This window comes from Leucoraja erinacea, chromosome 2 (assembly GCF_028641065.1).
Source record: "Leucoraja erinacea ecotype New England chromosome 2, Leri_hhj_1, whole genome shotgun sequence".
NCBI classification, from domain to species: domain Eukaryota; kingdom Metazoa; phylum Chordata; class Chondrichthyes; order Rajiformes; family Rajidae; genus Leucoraja; species Leucoraja erinaceus.
Genome location: NC_073378.1, coordinates 24085647 through 24100831, shown reverse-complemented (window position 1 = coordinate 24100831; position 15185 = coordinate 24085647). Strand labels below are relative to the sequence as shown.

Sequence of the window (15185 nt, the reverse complement as noted above, 5' to 3'; positions counted from 1 at the left end):
CGATGATGGGGAGGTCAGAGCCGATGATGGACTGGGCAGTGGTCACAACTTTCTGCATTATTTTCCACTCCTGGACGCTCAAGTTACTGAACCACAGTGTTTACTTGTTCAGGTTTGACCGGAACATTGTAAAGAGACTACCACATGTGAGGCATATTTAGTGCTCCTCCCCACCATCCGAAGGCAGAATTCCACGCAGAACTTTCACCCGCAAAATATCCGTCTTACTCCTCGCTGACGATTGAGGAGCAACTATTGGCCAGGACACGGGTTCATTCCCGGCTCCTCTGGTGAACCGTGCCAGTCCCTTCAGCCCAATGCCTGTGCTGGAACATCACGCCATGTTAAACTGATCTCATCTGCCCCAACCTGATCCACAGCCCTCCATTCCATGCACTTCCATGTGTGTATGTAAAAGCCTCTTAAACACCACTCGTACCTGCCTCCACCACCCCCCCTGGCAGCGCGTTCACGGCACCCACCACCCTCTGGGTAAAAAACAAACCTTTAAACTTTGCTTCTCTCACCATAAAGCCAAGCTCTCTAGACTTTGATTTGTCCACCCTGGGCTAAAGGTTCTGACTGTCGACTGTACCACTGCCTCAAACTCAAGTCTCCCCCTGCCTCCGATGATGAGTAGCTGCACTGCAATAATACAGCTGGAGGGTCATCAACTCGGTGAAAGACGCTCTTTGGTCTGCCCGAGCGTTGCTCACCACCCAGCAGAGCGAAATGTCCGTCAGGGAATGTTGCCGACTGGCCCACTGCAGACTGCAGGAGCACGTGCTAAGGGACTCGCTGAAGCTTGGTGCAGCCAACGCCAAGGCTCGGCGGGGGAGGGCCACAGTCTAGGGTCCTTCCGATGATGGACAAGGGGGGCACGGTATGGTGGAGACGCCCCTCAAATTAAATTATGGGAAGGTATCCCACGCCAGGGGGCCACATGAGTGGCACGGGTGGGGGACATTTTTGTGGAATGTGGAAGACTTGTGAACGGTGTTGGGCGGCCTCTGTGGCCGACGGGGATGTCGGATGGAATTTTCGCACTGTGTGCACATTGTATATATTTATTACTTGAACAGGGGCCACAGAGTGGCACGGGTGGGGGACTGTTTGGTGAAATTTGACAAATGTAAAAAAATTGTACTGGAAAAATTTGTATAGTCTCTGAAAATGTCGGATGAATTTTGTTTGTTTGAATGGTTCAGGAATTGTATATATTCATCAATTGAATAAAGTCTATTTTGAAATTAAAAAAAAAAAAGAAAGATATCCACAACGCCAAGGCTCGGTGGGGGAGGGCCACAGGCGAGGGCCACAGTCTAGGGTCCTTCCGCTGCTGGACATGGGGGGCACGGTAAGGTGGAGATGCCCCTCAAAATGAGGGAAGGTATCCCACGCCAGGGGGCCACATGAGTGGCACGGGTGGGGGACAGTTTCGTGGAATTGGAAAAATGTATAAACTGTATTGAACAATTTGTATAGCCTCCGAAAATGTCGGATGAATTTTTCGCACGGTTCACGCATTCTATATATTTATTACTTGAATAAAGTTTATTTTGAAAATTTTAAAAAAGATATCCACAACCCCATCAATAACTCTCCTGTGGTGAGTACCTGCACTGTATTAGTACAGATATCCAGTGAGGCCATCAGTAACGTTGACAAGGATGGGGTGGATTTAAAACAACTGGTTGCATGGGTTCAGTCATGTGTTTGTCTGGTTAAATGTGTTGGTGTAAGTAACGCATTGCGTGTCTGCATCTCCTGCAGGGTCACACAGACATCCTCGTCGGCGTTAAGGCAGAAATGGGCATGCCCAAACTGGAGAGGCCCAACGAAGGATTCTTGGAGTTCTTCGTAGACTGGTAAGATGCACATAGCAGTGCTGCTGTCATGGTCATAGAGACTTCTATCTATGTTCTCCATAGATGCTGCCTGACCCGCTGAGTTACTCCAGCATTCTGTGAAACGTCACCTATCCATGTTCTCCACAGATGCTGCCTGACCCGCTGAGTTACTCCAGCACTCTGTGAAACGTCACCTATCCATGTTCTCCACAGATGCTGCCTGACCCGCTGAGTTACTCCAGCACTCTGTGAAACGTCACCTATCCATGTTCTCCACAGATGATGCCTGACCCGCTGAGTTACTCCAGCATTTTGTGTATTTTTTGGTCAACCATCACCTGCAGTTCCTAACCCTTTGCTCAGACCGCCTGAACCTCCCTGATCGCCCAGTCGCTCAACACTTTAATTCTCCTTCCCAATCCTACACGGACCTTTCTGTCCTCGGTCACCTCCATTGTCAGAGTGAGTCTAAACGCAAATTGGAGGAACAGCATCTCATATTTCGCTTGGGCAGCTTGCAGCCCAGTGGTATGAAAATGGATTTCTCTCACTTCAGGTAGCCCCGGCATTCCCTCTCTCTCCATCACTTCCTCACCCAAGTCACACCAGCGTCTCGTTTTCACCCTACAAACAGCTTACAATGGCCTCGTTACTTTTTTGCATATCTTTCTTTTTGGTTTTTGATTCTATAAAAGCATTTAATTCTGTTTTTAGTTTGAAAATCAGCTGAGAGTGCAAGCGCAGTCCGGCACTACCACAGAAATTGCAGTTGAGTATCCCGCATTTGGGAACATCACAGGCGTCATCACAGCCGACATGCAATGGGGTAGCCTCGCCCTGGGGGAACCGCCTTTTTACATCTCAAAATAGACTTTATTCAAGTAATAAATACACACAACACATGAACCGTGCAACAAATTCATCCGACATTCTTGGAGGCTGTACAAACATTCAATACTGTTTATACAAAATTATCCCCACCCTTGCCACTCATGTGGCCCACTGGCGTGGAATCCCTTGCCTTATTTTGGGGGCCGTCTCCACCACACCCTGCCCCCACCCATATCCAGCAGTGGAAGGAACCTAGACGGTGGTCCTCCCCCACAGAGCCTTGGCGTTGGCTGCCCCAAGCTTCAGTGCGTCCCTCAGCACGTACTCCCGCAGTCTGCAGCGGGCCAGTTGGCAACACTCCCTGGCGGACATCTCGCTCCACTGGGTGGTCAACAACGCTCGGGCAGACCAAAGAGCGTCTTTCACTGAGTTGATGACCTTCCAGCAGCACTTGATGTCAGTCTCTGAATGCGTCCCTGGGAACTGTCCGTAAATCACAGAGTCCTCTGTGACGGAGCTGTTCGGAATAAATTGTGACGGGGACCCTTGCAAACCTCTCCATTGTTCTCTATCTCTCCACATCACCGTCAATATCTCTCGTTTCCCTAATCCCTAACCAGTCTCAACCCGAAACATCACCCATTCCTTCACTCCAGAGATGCTGCCTGTCCCGCTGAGTTACTCCAGCACTTTGTGTATTTTTTGGTGAACCATCATCTACAGTTCCTTGTGCCTGCATTGCATTAGATGTGCAGGAGTTGTAATTCCCGCATGAAGCACCAGGTGGGGCTAGTGGGACACTTTCTAATTCCAGTCTCACTGAGATTAAAATGAAAACTAAAGTTCAGCCAAAACTTCCTCCATTTTTTTTTAGTTAAAATGCCATTGTTTAAGAATGTTGCGCTCGGCATGCAGTGTTGATGTTTATAATGATGTTTCCTTGCAGCTCTGCCAATGCAACGCCGCAGTTTGAAGGGCGGGGAGGAGACGACCTTGGAACTGAAATCACCAACACCCTATACCGAATGTTTGACAACAGCAGCAGCCTGGAGCTGGCAGCCCTGTGTATCACTCCTCGCGACCACTGCTGGGTCCTGTACGTGGACGTGCTGGTAGGTCTGGTCCACAGAGCACAGCCCCCTGCAGTGTAGAGACACACTGGCCCTCTGGCCCAGAGAGCACAGCCCCCTGCAGTGTTGAGTCACACTGGCCCTCTGGCCCAGAGAGCACAGCCCCCTGCAGTGTTGAGTCACACTGGCCCTCTGGCTCACAGAGCACATCCCCCTGCAGTGGGCCATTTCTACAATGGATGTCACCTGCATCGTTTACACAGAATGATACAGCACGGAAACAGGCCATTCGGCCCATCTTGCCCACACCTGCCCACGTTTGGCCCATATCCCTTGGGCAGCTTAAAACCCAGCAGTATGAATATTGACTTCTCTAACTTCAAGTAACCCTTGCTTTCCCTCTCTCTCCACCCCGCCCCCATCCCAGTTCCCCAGCCCATATAACCATATAACAATTACAGCACGGAAACAGGCCATCTCGACCCTTCTAGTCCGTGCCGAACACATAATCTCCCCTAGTCCCATATACCTGCGCTCAGACCATAACCCTCCATTCCCTTCCCATCCATATAACCATCCAATTTATTTTTAAATGATAAAAACGAACCTGCCTCCACCACCTTCACTGGAAGCTCATTCCACACAGCCACCACTCTCTGAGTAAAGAAGTTCCCCCTCATGTTACCCCTAAACTTCAGTCCCTTAATTCTCATGTCATGCCCCCTTGTTTGAATCTTCCCTACTCTCAGTGGGAAAAGCTTTTCCACGTCAACTCTGTCTATCCCTCTCATCATTTTAAAAACCTCTATCAAGTCCCCCCTTAACCTTCTGCGCTCCAAAGAATAAAGCCCTAACCTGTTCAACCTTTCTCTGTAACTTAGTTGCTGAAACCCAGGCAACATTCTAGTAAATCTCCTCTGTACTCTCTCTATTTTGTTGACATCCTTCCTATAATTAGGCGACCAAAATTGTACACCATACTCCAGAATTGGCCTCACCAATGCCTTGTACAATTTTAACATTACATCCCAACTTCTATACTCAATGCTCTGATTTATAAAGGCCAGCACACCAAAAGCTTTCTTTACCACCCTATCTACATGAGATTCCACTTTCAGGGAACTGTGCACAGTTATTCCCAGATCCCTCTGTTCACCTGCATTCTTCAATTCCCTACCATTTACCATGTAGATGCCCGCCCCCATCCCAGTTCTCCACCCCGCCCCCATCCTAGTTCTCCACCCCGCCCCCATGCCAGTTCCCCAGCCAGTCTGACTGTCCTGATTACAGTTTACAGTGTAGCCTCGTTGTCACCTCCCCCCAGCTAACAGTGGTCAGTTCTACCTTGAACATCGTCCCCTTTGATCTCTTGTTTTCACACCTGACTGTTCCGTATCCCTCGTTTTGCTCTCCCCTGATTCTCAGTCTGTAGAAGGGTCTGGACACTGACTGTCTCTCTGCCCCCACAGTTGGTTCTGGCTCACACAGCATGACAACAGGCCCTTCAGCCCAACAACCATGCTGTCCACCATGTCCCAACTTAGCTACTTCCACTTACATGGTGAGACACATAGTGCAGGGGTTACTCCAGCACTTTGTGTCTTGTTTTGTAAACCAGCATCTGCAGTTCCTTGTCTCTCCACTTGCATGGTTTGGCCCACTTTACTAAACCGTTCCTGTCCATGCCTGACCTGCAGAGTTCCTCTAGCAGTTAAATAGTGAACCCACCTGGTGTCATGGTGCTGGTGGAACAAGTGCCAGTGTTGGTCTCAATGTAAGGTCACATCACATTCACCACATACCACTGAGCCTGGACTCGCCTGTTTCTGTGTGTGTGTGTATGTTTCTGTGTCTCTGGGACTGTGTTTCTGTGTGTGTGTGTGTGTCTGTATGTTTCTCTGTGTGTGTGTGTGTGCGTGTGTGTGTGTGCGTTTCTGTGTATGCGTGTGTGTGTGTGTGTGTGTGTGTGTATGTACGTTTCTCTGTGTGTGTGTGTACGTTTCTGTGTGCGTTTGTGTGTGTGTGTGTGTGTGTACGTTTCAGTGTGTACGTTTTGTGTGTCTGTGTGTGTGAGTGTGTGTACGTTTCAGTGTGTACGTTTTGTGTGTGTGTGAGTGTGTGTACGTTTCAGTGTGTACGTTTTGTGTGTCTGTGAGTGTGTGTACGTTTCTGTGTGTGTGTGTGTGTGTGCGTGTACGTTTCAGTGTGTACGTTTTGTGTGTCTGTGTGTGAGTGTGTACGTTTCTGTGTGTGAGTGTGTACGTTTCTGTGTGTGTGTCTGTACGTTTCTGTGTGTGTGTATGTTTCTGTGTGTGTGTGTGTACGTATGTGTGTGTATGTTTCTGTGTCTCTGTGACTGTGTTCCTGTGTGTGTGTGGGTGTGTGTATGTTTCTGTGTGTCTGTGTGTTTCTCAAAGCCCCTTTGTCCAATGTCCATGCTGATCTGGATGCTCCATCTACACTAGTCACATTTCTTTGCTTTTTATTCATGTCTCTCTAAACCTTTCCTCTCCCTGTACTTGTCCAAGTAACTTTTCAATGTGGTAGTCCCTGCCTCAACTACCTCTGGCTGCCCATTCCATACACCCACCACCCTCTGTGTGGAAAAGTTGCCCTCAGCTTCCTATTAAATCTTCCTCCTCACCCCTCACCTTAACCCCATGTCGCCTTGGTCTTGATCACCCTACTCTGGGGATCAGACAATACAGTCACCCTATCTATGCCCCTGGTGATATTTACACAGTCTAGTGTACTTCTGCTGTACCGTGACCATGTACAGGTGTAGGATGAGATGACAGAAGTGTAAGGTGCATGGAGTTAATTAGACTGCGTGATTGCTGGTGGTAAATTCATACACGTCCCACGAGCTGCACGACCACTCCACTGTCCTGCAACTCCCCTGCCCACGGTTCCCTTCAACACCCCTTCACTCTTCCCGCTGCCTGGATCATTCTGTCTGAAACTGGCCGCTCTGTTCGGCGGCAGCATCAGTCACGTAAGTGTTGTATCAGACAGTCCCAACATGCTGCAAGGGGAAAGTCATCAGAGGTTTGACAGGGTTCAGATTCAGATTCAGATTCAGATTCAATTTTAATTGTCATTGTCAGTGTACAGTACAGAGACAACGAAATGCATTAGACAACGAAATGCATTGGGTGTTAAGAGCATTCATTAATGCTGTCAATTCCAGCTTGCTACAGTTGTGTCCTTTAGTGTTTTTGATTTCGGATTCACTTAGAAACATGGCGTTGATGTTTCAGGCTGGAACCTTCTTGTGCAAACCAGCAGGTGAGCTGGGAAAGTAGTTGTGGCCGAGCGATGGGTTTGTCTGGCCCTGCAGGAGCAGCGAGCGGGGAGCCTGACTCTGCTCAGCAGTCTGGTGTTGGAGAGGGGCCCATTGAAAACACATAAAGCAGGGAAGTGTCTCTGCTCTGGAGTCCAGAGTTTGTTCATTGGACACAAGTACAGCGGGAACGCTCAATGTTCTCAACAGTCCAGTGTTGGGGAGCGGCCCGAGGACATTAAACACACGCAGGATCGGGTGGATCTGGAGAGGACTTCTCCACCAATGGGAGGGTCTAGGACCACAGGGCACTGCTCAGAATTAAGGGACGTGATCATTTTCCAATGTTCTATAGACTCAGGATCAGCCCCTGTGGATTGGAGGGTAGCTAATGTTATCCCACTTTTTAAGAAAGGCGGGAGAGAGAAAACAGGGAATTATAGACCAGTTAGCCTGACATCGGTGGTGGGGAAGATGCTGGAGTCGATTATTAAAGTCAAGTCAAGTTTATTCGTCACATACGAGATGTGCAGTGAAATGAAAAGTGTAAAGAAGTAATAACGACACATTTGGATATCAGTAAAAGGATCGGTCCGAGTCAGCATGGATTTATGAAAGGGAAATCCTGCCTGACTAATCTTCTGGAGTTTTTGAGGATGTAACAAGGAAAATGTACAAGGGAGAGCCAGTGGATGTAGTGTACCTGGACTTTCAGAAAGCCTTTGATAAGGTCCCACACAGAAGATTAGTGGGAAAAATTAGAGCACATGGTATTGGGGGTAGGGTGTTGACATGGATGGAAAATTGGTTGGCAGACACGAAACAAAGAGTAGGAATTAAGGGTCCCTGTCAGAATGGCGGGCAGTGACTAGTGGAGTGCCGGAAGGCTCGGTGCTGGGACCGCAACTATTTACAATATATATTGATGATTTAGATAATGGAATTAAAAGTAACACTAGCAAATTTGCAGATGACACAAAGCTGGGTGGCAGTGTGAACTGTGAAGAGGATGCTAGGAGGTTGCAGGGTGACTTAGACAGGTTGAGTGAGTGGGCAGATGCATGGCAGATGCAGTATAATATAGATAAATGTGAGGTTATCCACTTTGGCGGCAAGAACAAGGAGGCAGAATATTATCTCAGTGGTGTCTGATTAGGAAAAAGGAAACTGCAAGAGACCTGGGGGTCCTTGTACACAAATCACTGAAAGTTGGCGTGCAGGTACAGCAGGCAGTGAAAAAAGTTAATGGCATGTCGGCCTTCATAACGAGAGGATTTGAGTATAGGAGTAAAGAGGTTCTTCTGCAGTTGTATAGGGCTCTGGTGAGCACACCTGGAGTATTGTGTGCAGTTTTGGTCTTCTAATTTGAGGAAGGACATCCTATTGAGGGAGTGCAGCGCAGGTTCACAAGGTTAATACCCGGGATGGCGGGACTGTCATATGAGGAAAGATTGGAATGACTGGGCTTGTATTCACTGGAATTTAGAACAATGAGAGGGGATCTTATAGAAACATATAAAATTATAAAAGAACTGCTCGCTAAATGCAGGAAAAATGAAAAATGTTCTCAATGTTGGGGAAGTCCAGATCCAGGGGCCACAGTCTAAGAATAATGGGGAGGCCATTTAAAACTGAGATGAGAAAAAAACATTTTCACCCAGAGAGTTGTGAATTGGTGGAATTCTCTGCCACAGAGGGCAGTGGAGTCCAATTCACTGGATGAATTTAATAGCGAGTTAGATAGAGCTCTAGGGGCTAGCGGAATCAAGGGGTATGGGGAGAAGGCAGGCACGGGGTACTGATTGTGGATGATCACAAAGAATGGCAGTGCTGGCTCAATGGGCCGAATGGCCTCCTGCTGCACCTATTATCTATGTTTCTAGGAATAAAGGCGTGGACTATTTTCTAAATGGGGAGAGAATCCAGAAGTCGCAGGTGCAAAGGGACTTGGGAGTGCTGGTGTAGGATTCCCAAGAAGTTAATCTGCAAATCAAATCGGAAATAAAGAAAGCAAACGCAATGCTCGCATTTATTTCAAGAGGACTTATACACAAAAACAGGGATGTAATGCTGAGGCTCTATAAGGCGCTGGTCAGGCTGCATTTGGAATATTGTGAGCAGTTCTTTGCCCCATATCTGAAGAAGGAACGATGTGCCGGCTCTGGAGAGGGGCCAGAGGGGGTTTACAAGAACGATCCCAGGAACGAGTGGGTTAATGTATGATGAGCGTTTGACAGCACTGGGCCTGTACTCGCTGGAATTTAGAAGGATGAGGGGGAACCTCATTGAAATGTACAGAATAGTGAAAGGCCTGGATAGAGTGGATGTGGAGAGGATGTTTCCACTAGTGGGAGAGTCTAGGACCAGAGGTCACAGCCTCAGAATTAAAGGACATTCTTTTAGCAAGGAGATTAGGATAAATATCTTTAGTCAGAGGGTGGTGAATCTGTGGAATTCATTGCCACAGAAGGCTGTGGAGGCCAACTCAGTGGATGTATTTAAGGCAGAGATAAATAGATTCTTGATCAGTACGGGTGCCAGAGGTTATGGGGAGAAGGCAGGAGAATGGGCTTGAGAGGGAGAGATAGATCTGTTATGATTGAATGGCGTAGACTTGATGGGCCGAATGGCCTAATTCTGCCCCTATCTTTAATGACCTTATGAACTGCGTGGTAGTCAAACACTTTAGTTTATTGTCACGTGTGCCGAGGTACAGTGAAAAGCTTTTGTTGCGTGCTAACCAGTCAGTGGAAAAACAATACATGATTACAATCGAGCCGTCCACAGTCGCCTTGAGTTTGCGACTGCAATATTACTGTATAATGATTGATGAACTAACTAACAAACGAATGAACCTGTCTGTCTTGCAGCTGCTGGAGTGTGGAGGGAATCTTTTTGATGCCGTTTCCATTGCAGTTAAAGCAGCGCTTCACAACACCAGGTGAGGGTGGGGTCACGGGCAGGGTCAGCGTGGGGTCACGGGCAGAGTCTCCGTGGGGTCACGGGCAGGGTCAGCATGGGGTCACGGGCAGGGTCAGCGTGGGGTCACGGGCAGAGTCTCCGTGGGGTCACGGGCAGGGTCAGCGTGGGGTCACGGGCAGAGTCTCCGTGGGGACACGGGCAGGGTCATCGTGGGGTCACGGGCAGGGTCATCGTGGGGTCACGGGCAGGGTCACCGTGGGGTCACGGGCAGGGTCAGCGTGGGGTCACGGGCAGAGTCTCCGTGGGGTCACGGGCAGGGTCAGCGTGGGGTCACGGGCAGGGTCAGCGTGGGGTCACGGGCAGGGCCAGCGTGGGGTCACGGGCAGAGTCACCGCGGGGTCATGGGCAGGGTCACCATGGGGTCACGGGCAGGGTTACCGTGGGGTCACAGGCAGGGTCACCATGGGGTCACGGGCAGGGTCACCATGGGGTCACGGGCAGGGTCACCATGGGGTCACGGGCAGAGTCTCCGTGGGGTCACGGGCAGGGTCACCATGGGGTCATGGGCAGGGTCACCGTGGGGTCAGCTGCAGCTCCCCTTGACCGCTTGTGCTCCTGCTTGTTGACCAATGGATGCTATGGATGGGGCGACACCACTGAAGGAATTTCATTGCTCTGTTTCCGGGCATTTGATAATAAAACACTTGCGTCTTCAAACTTAACACGGGAACTCGCGACCGTGGGAACACACGAGCACAGGAACATGTGAATTTGGGTTAAAGCTGGGAACAAGAGAGATCAAGTTGATTGAGCCTAAACAGGGACTACTCTGGCCTCTAGCACTCTCACTGTTTCTCTCTAGAATCCCTAAGGTGAGTGTTCTGGAGGACGATGAAGGCTCCAAGGAGATCGAGCTGTCCGATGACCCGTACGACTGCATCCGCCTCAATGTGGACAATGTGCCCTGCATCATCACGCTGAGCAAGGTGAGATATCTCCTAAGGATGAGGGGAGATCTTTTAGAGGTGTACAAAATAATGAGAGGAATAGATCGGGTAGATGCACAGAGTCTCTTACCCAGAGTTGGGGAGTCGAGGACCATAGGTTCAAGGTGAAGGGGAAAAGGTAGGAATCTAGGGGTAACTTTTTCACACAGAGGGTGGTGGGTGTATGGAACAAGCTGCCAGAGGAGGTAGTTGAGGCTGGGACTATCCCAGTGTTTATGAAGCAGTTAGACAGGTACATGGATAGGAAGGATTTGGAAGGATATGGACCAAACGCAGGCAGGTGGGACTAGTGTAGCTGGGACATGTTGGCCGGTGTAGGCAAGTTATGCCTAAGGACCTGATCCACACTGTATCACTCTGTGACTATCTCTGGAGAGAAGTTCGGGTCGAGACCCTTCTTCAGACTGAAGAGTCAGGGAAGAGGGAAACTAGAGAACTGAAACATCACCCATTCCTTCTCTCCAGAGATGCTGCCTGTCCCCCTGAGTTTCTGCAGCATTTGGTGTTTCAATTATGGTTCCGGGGTAAAGTGGAGGTGTGTTCACATCCAGTGTGTTGTGCAGTGGCTGTGGTGGCTCGTGTCTCTGCTGTTGTTGGTGCCATCCACAGGTCCCTGACCACCATGCGGTGGGTGCTGGAGGGTGGGGGGTGAATCTTTACACAGTGTACATGATGAGTAATAGATGGGGTCGGGGTAGATGCTGGTCGTATCCGACCGCTCTTCGTTGGTGCCGTCCACAGGTCCCTCACAACCACGTGCTGGATTCTGTAGTGGAGGAGGGTGTGGGGTGATCTTATAGACGTGGGTACACAAGAACGCTGGAGAAACTCAGCGGGTGCAGCAGCATTTATGGAGCGAAGGAAATAGGCAACGTTTCGGGCCGAAATCCTTCTTCAGACTGAAGAAACGTTGCCCTATTTCCTTCGCTCCATAGATGCTGCTGCACCCGCTGAGTTTCTCCAGCACTTTTGTCTACCTTCGATTTTCCAGCATCTACAGTTCCTTCTTAAACATCTTATAGATGTGTACATGAGAGGAATAGATGGGGTAGATGCTGGTCGTGTCTCAGTCGATGTTGGCAATGTCCAACCGCCATCGGAAACATAGAAAATAGGTGCAGGAGTAGGCCATTCGGCCCTTTGAACCTGCACCGCCATTCAATATGATCATGGCTGATCATCCAACTCAGTATCCTGTACCTGCCTTCTCTCCATACCCCCTGATCCCTTTAGCCACAAGGGCCACATCTAAGTCCCTATTAAATATAGCCAATGAACTGGCCTCAACTACCTTCTGTGGCAGAGAGTTCCAGAGATTCACCACTCTCTGTATGAAAAATGTTTTTCTCATCTCGGTCCTAAAAGACTTCCCCCTTATCGCCCCTGTACAGGGCGAGGGTGATGTGGGTGAGGGGGGTGTACAGAATCATGAGAGTAGATGCTGCTCGTGTCGATGCTGTTGTTGGTGCCGTCCACAGGTCAGTCACGGCCTCGTTGTGGACACAGGAGGGTGAGGGGTGGACGTTAGAGGTGTGGGATGAGGATTAGATGGGGTGTGTGTGACTGGTCAGTGCTGGTCCTGTCCACAGGTGGGTCACCGGCACGTGGTAGACGCCACAGCGCAGGAGGAGCGGTGCAGCATGGCCAGCGTCCTGGTGTCGGTCACTCACCGCGGGACCCTCACCTGTCTGCGCAAGGTGGGAGTGGGCAGCCTGGACCCGGCCAGCGTGTTCGAGATGATGGAGGTGAGAACTGTCGGAGCCGAGACACTGAGACACCTCCCCCTTAGTGTTGTGGCCCCACTATCACACGACTAAACGGTCAACACCGATGGTCCAGAAACTGATCACTGATCACTGATCACTCCTAGAACCCCCACAATGCCCCCTGAATGGCTACAGTGTCCGTCACACACTGAGCGGGACCCTGACCTGTTTGCACAAGGTGCGAGCATGCAGTCTAGACCAGTAAGTCGATGTCAACAGCGAGCACACTTTCCCCACATGTCCCTCATCTGAAGAAGGGTCTCGACCCAAAACGTCGCCCATTCCTTCTCCCCGGAGATGCTGCCCGTCCTGCTGAGTTTCTCCAGCATCTTGTGTCTATCAGTAATCTTCTCTCCTGTTTCACTGACAACTCACTAACCCTCGTTTTAACAACCCACTTACAACAGAGGTCAGATATAGTGACGGACCCCTCGCCCACTCACCCCCTCGCCCCCCTCCCCCTCCCCCCCACTCTGCTCCCTACCCCTCCCCCCCCCCCCTCGCCCCCCCCACCCCCACTCACCCCCCTCGCCCACCCCCCTCACCCCCCCCCCCCACCCCCCCCCGTCCCCAACTCCCACCCTCTCCCCCCTCATGGGCCGAAGGGCCTGTTACCGCTCTGTGTCTCTAAACTAAACTAGACTTGGGTGGATGACGTTGGGACCCTTCCTCAGACTGATTCAGTCAGCGGGGGGGAGTGGGGAGAGAGAGGGGGGAGGGGTGGGGGTGGGGTGAGGGGGTTGGGAGAGGGGGGGAGTGGTGGGGGGAGTCTGTGCTGGCAGGTACATCCCTGCCCCACATGAGTGTGACGTGTTTATAGATGGGAGAATGTTTCTAATTCACATTTACAACCTGATTCCCTCTGCGATTTCTGCCGATATTTAATCCCTGGTGAAAGTGAAAGGTTTGATGCGGTGGGGGGGGGGGTTGGGGTGGTCCTAGACTGTCACGTGGGTGTGGGTGGGGGGGTGGTGGACCTAGACTGTCATGGGGTGGGGGGGTTGGGGTTGGCCCTAGACTGTCACGTGGGGGGGGGGTTGGGGGGGACCTAGACTGTCACATGGGGGGGGGGGTTGGGGTTGGGGTTGGCCCTAGACTGTCCCTAGTGGGTGGGGGGGGTGGGGTTGGACCTAGACTGTCACATGGGGGGGGACTGTCACATGGGGGGGGGGGGGTTGGCCCTAGACTGTCACGTGGGTGGGGGGGGGGGGGGGTGGCCCTAGACTGTCACGTGGGTGGGGGGGGGGCGGTGGACCTGGGGGGGGAGGTGGACCTAGCCTGCCGCACTGCAGGTTGATGTTTGTGGATGGCGTTGACGGTGTTTCTCTTTGTGTGTGTGTGTGTGTGTGTCAGACAGGGAAGCGAGTTGGGAAAGCCTTGCACGAATCGTTGCGGACCACGCTGGCGAAAGAAGAAAGTTTAGGATCTAAACGACACAAAGTGGGATTTCTTGGTTAACTTTTGCAAATGTAAATTTATTTTTTAAATAAAATTGGTTTCTATACTTTTGTGGTTTGTGGACATTTATAGTATTTAACTTGTGAAGTGTATAAATCCTGCAAAATGTGGGCGTCACGGTGGCGCAGTGGGTAGAGCTGCTGCCTCTCAGCGCCAGAGACCCGGGTTCCATCCCGACTACGGGTGCTGTCTGTACGGAGTTTGCACGTTCTCCCCGTGACCTGCGTGGGTTTTCTCCGGCTGCTCCGGTTTCCTCCCACACTCCAAAGACGTACAGGTTTGTAGGTTAATTGGTTTCTGTAAAATGACATTGTCCCTAGTGTGTGTAGGATAGTGCTGGTGTGCAGGGATCGCTTGTCAGCACGGACTCAGTGGGCCGAAGGGCCTGTTTCCATGCTATATCACTGAACTAAACTAGTGTACGGGGTGATCGCTGGTCAGCATGGATTCGGTGGGCCGAAGGGCCTGTTTCCGTGCTGTATCATTAAACTAAATTAAGTGAGACAGTTGTGTCGATTCTGGAGACTAAATGGCCTTTGTGTGGCAAAGATCAGGTCCATTGATGAACGGGGTCAGTTTGTTGTCAGTGACCCCCCCTCGACACCTGGTGGGCCCTGCCGGTGGGGCAATCCTTGCTCACTCCCCAAACTGAAAACATCTGCCTTCACCCAGACCAGATGTTGCCTGCAGCTGTGTGAAGGGCAGGGTTCAGATCACATGTGTAGGAAGGAACTGCAGATGCTGGTTTCAATCGAAGATAGACACAAAATGCCGGAGTAACTCAGCGGGACAGGCAGCATCTCTGTCTGATGAAGGGTCTCCACCCGAAACATCACCCATTCCTTCTCTCCACAGATGCTGCCTGACCCGCTGAGTTACTCCAGCACTCTGTGAAACGTCACCTATCCATGTTCTCCATAGATGCTGCCTGACCCGCTGAGTTACTCCAGCTTTGTGTCTATCTTCAGTTCAGATCACAGGGTCCGTTACCAGTTTTT

At 50.7% G+C, this 15185-nt stretch overlaps 1 protein-coding gene across 1 annotated transcript in view; it reads left to right on the top strand.

The window, feature by feature from the left end:
* The window catches only part of exosc7 (exosome component 7), a 29165-nt gene extending 14932 nt beyond the window's left edge, over positions 1-14233 (top strand). Inside the window, exons 3-8 of the mRNA XM_055653172.1 lie at positions 1774-1868; positions 3628-3793; positions 9905-9975; positions 10819-10942; positions 12553-12708; positions 14083-14233. Coding sequence (XP_055509147.1) covers positions 1774-1868; positions 3628-3793; positions 9905-9975; positions 10819-10942; positions 12553-12708; positions 14083-14187 — 717 coding nt within the window. The 3' untranslated portion in view covers positions 14188-14233. The remainder of the gene's footprint in view (positions 1-1773; positions 1869-3627; positions 3794-9904; positions 9976-10818; positions 10943-12552; positions 12709-14082) is intronic.
* Positions 14234-15185: the final 952 nt, after the last annotated feature.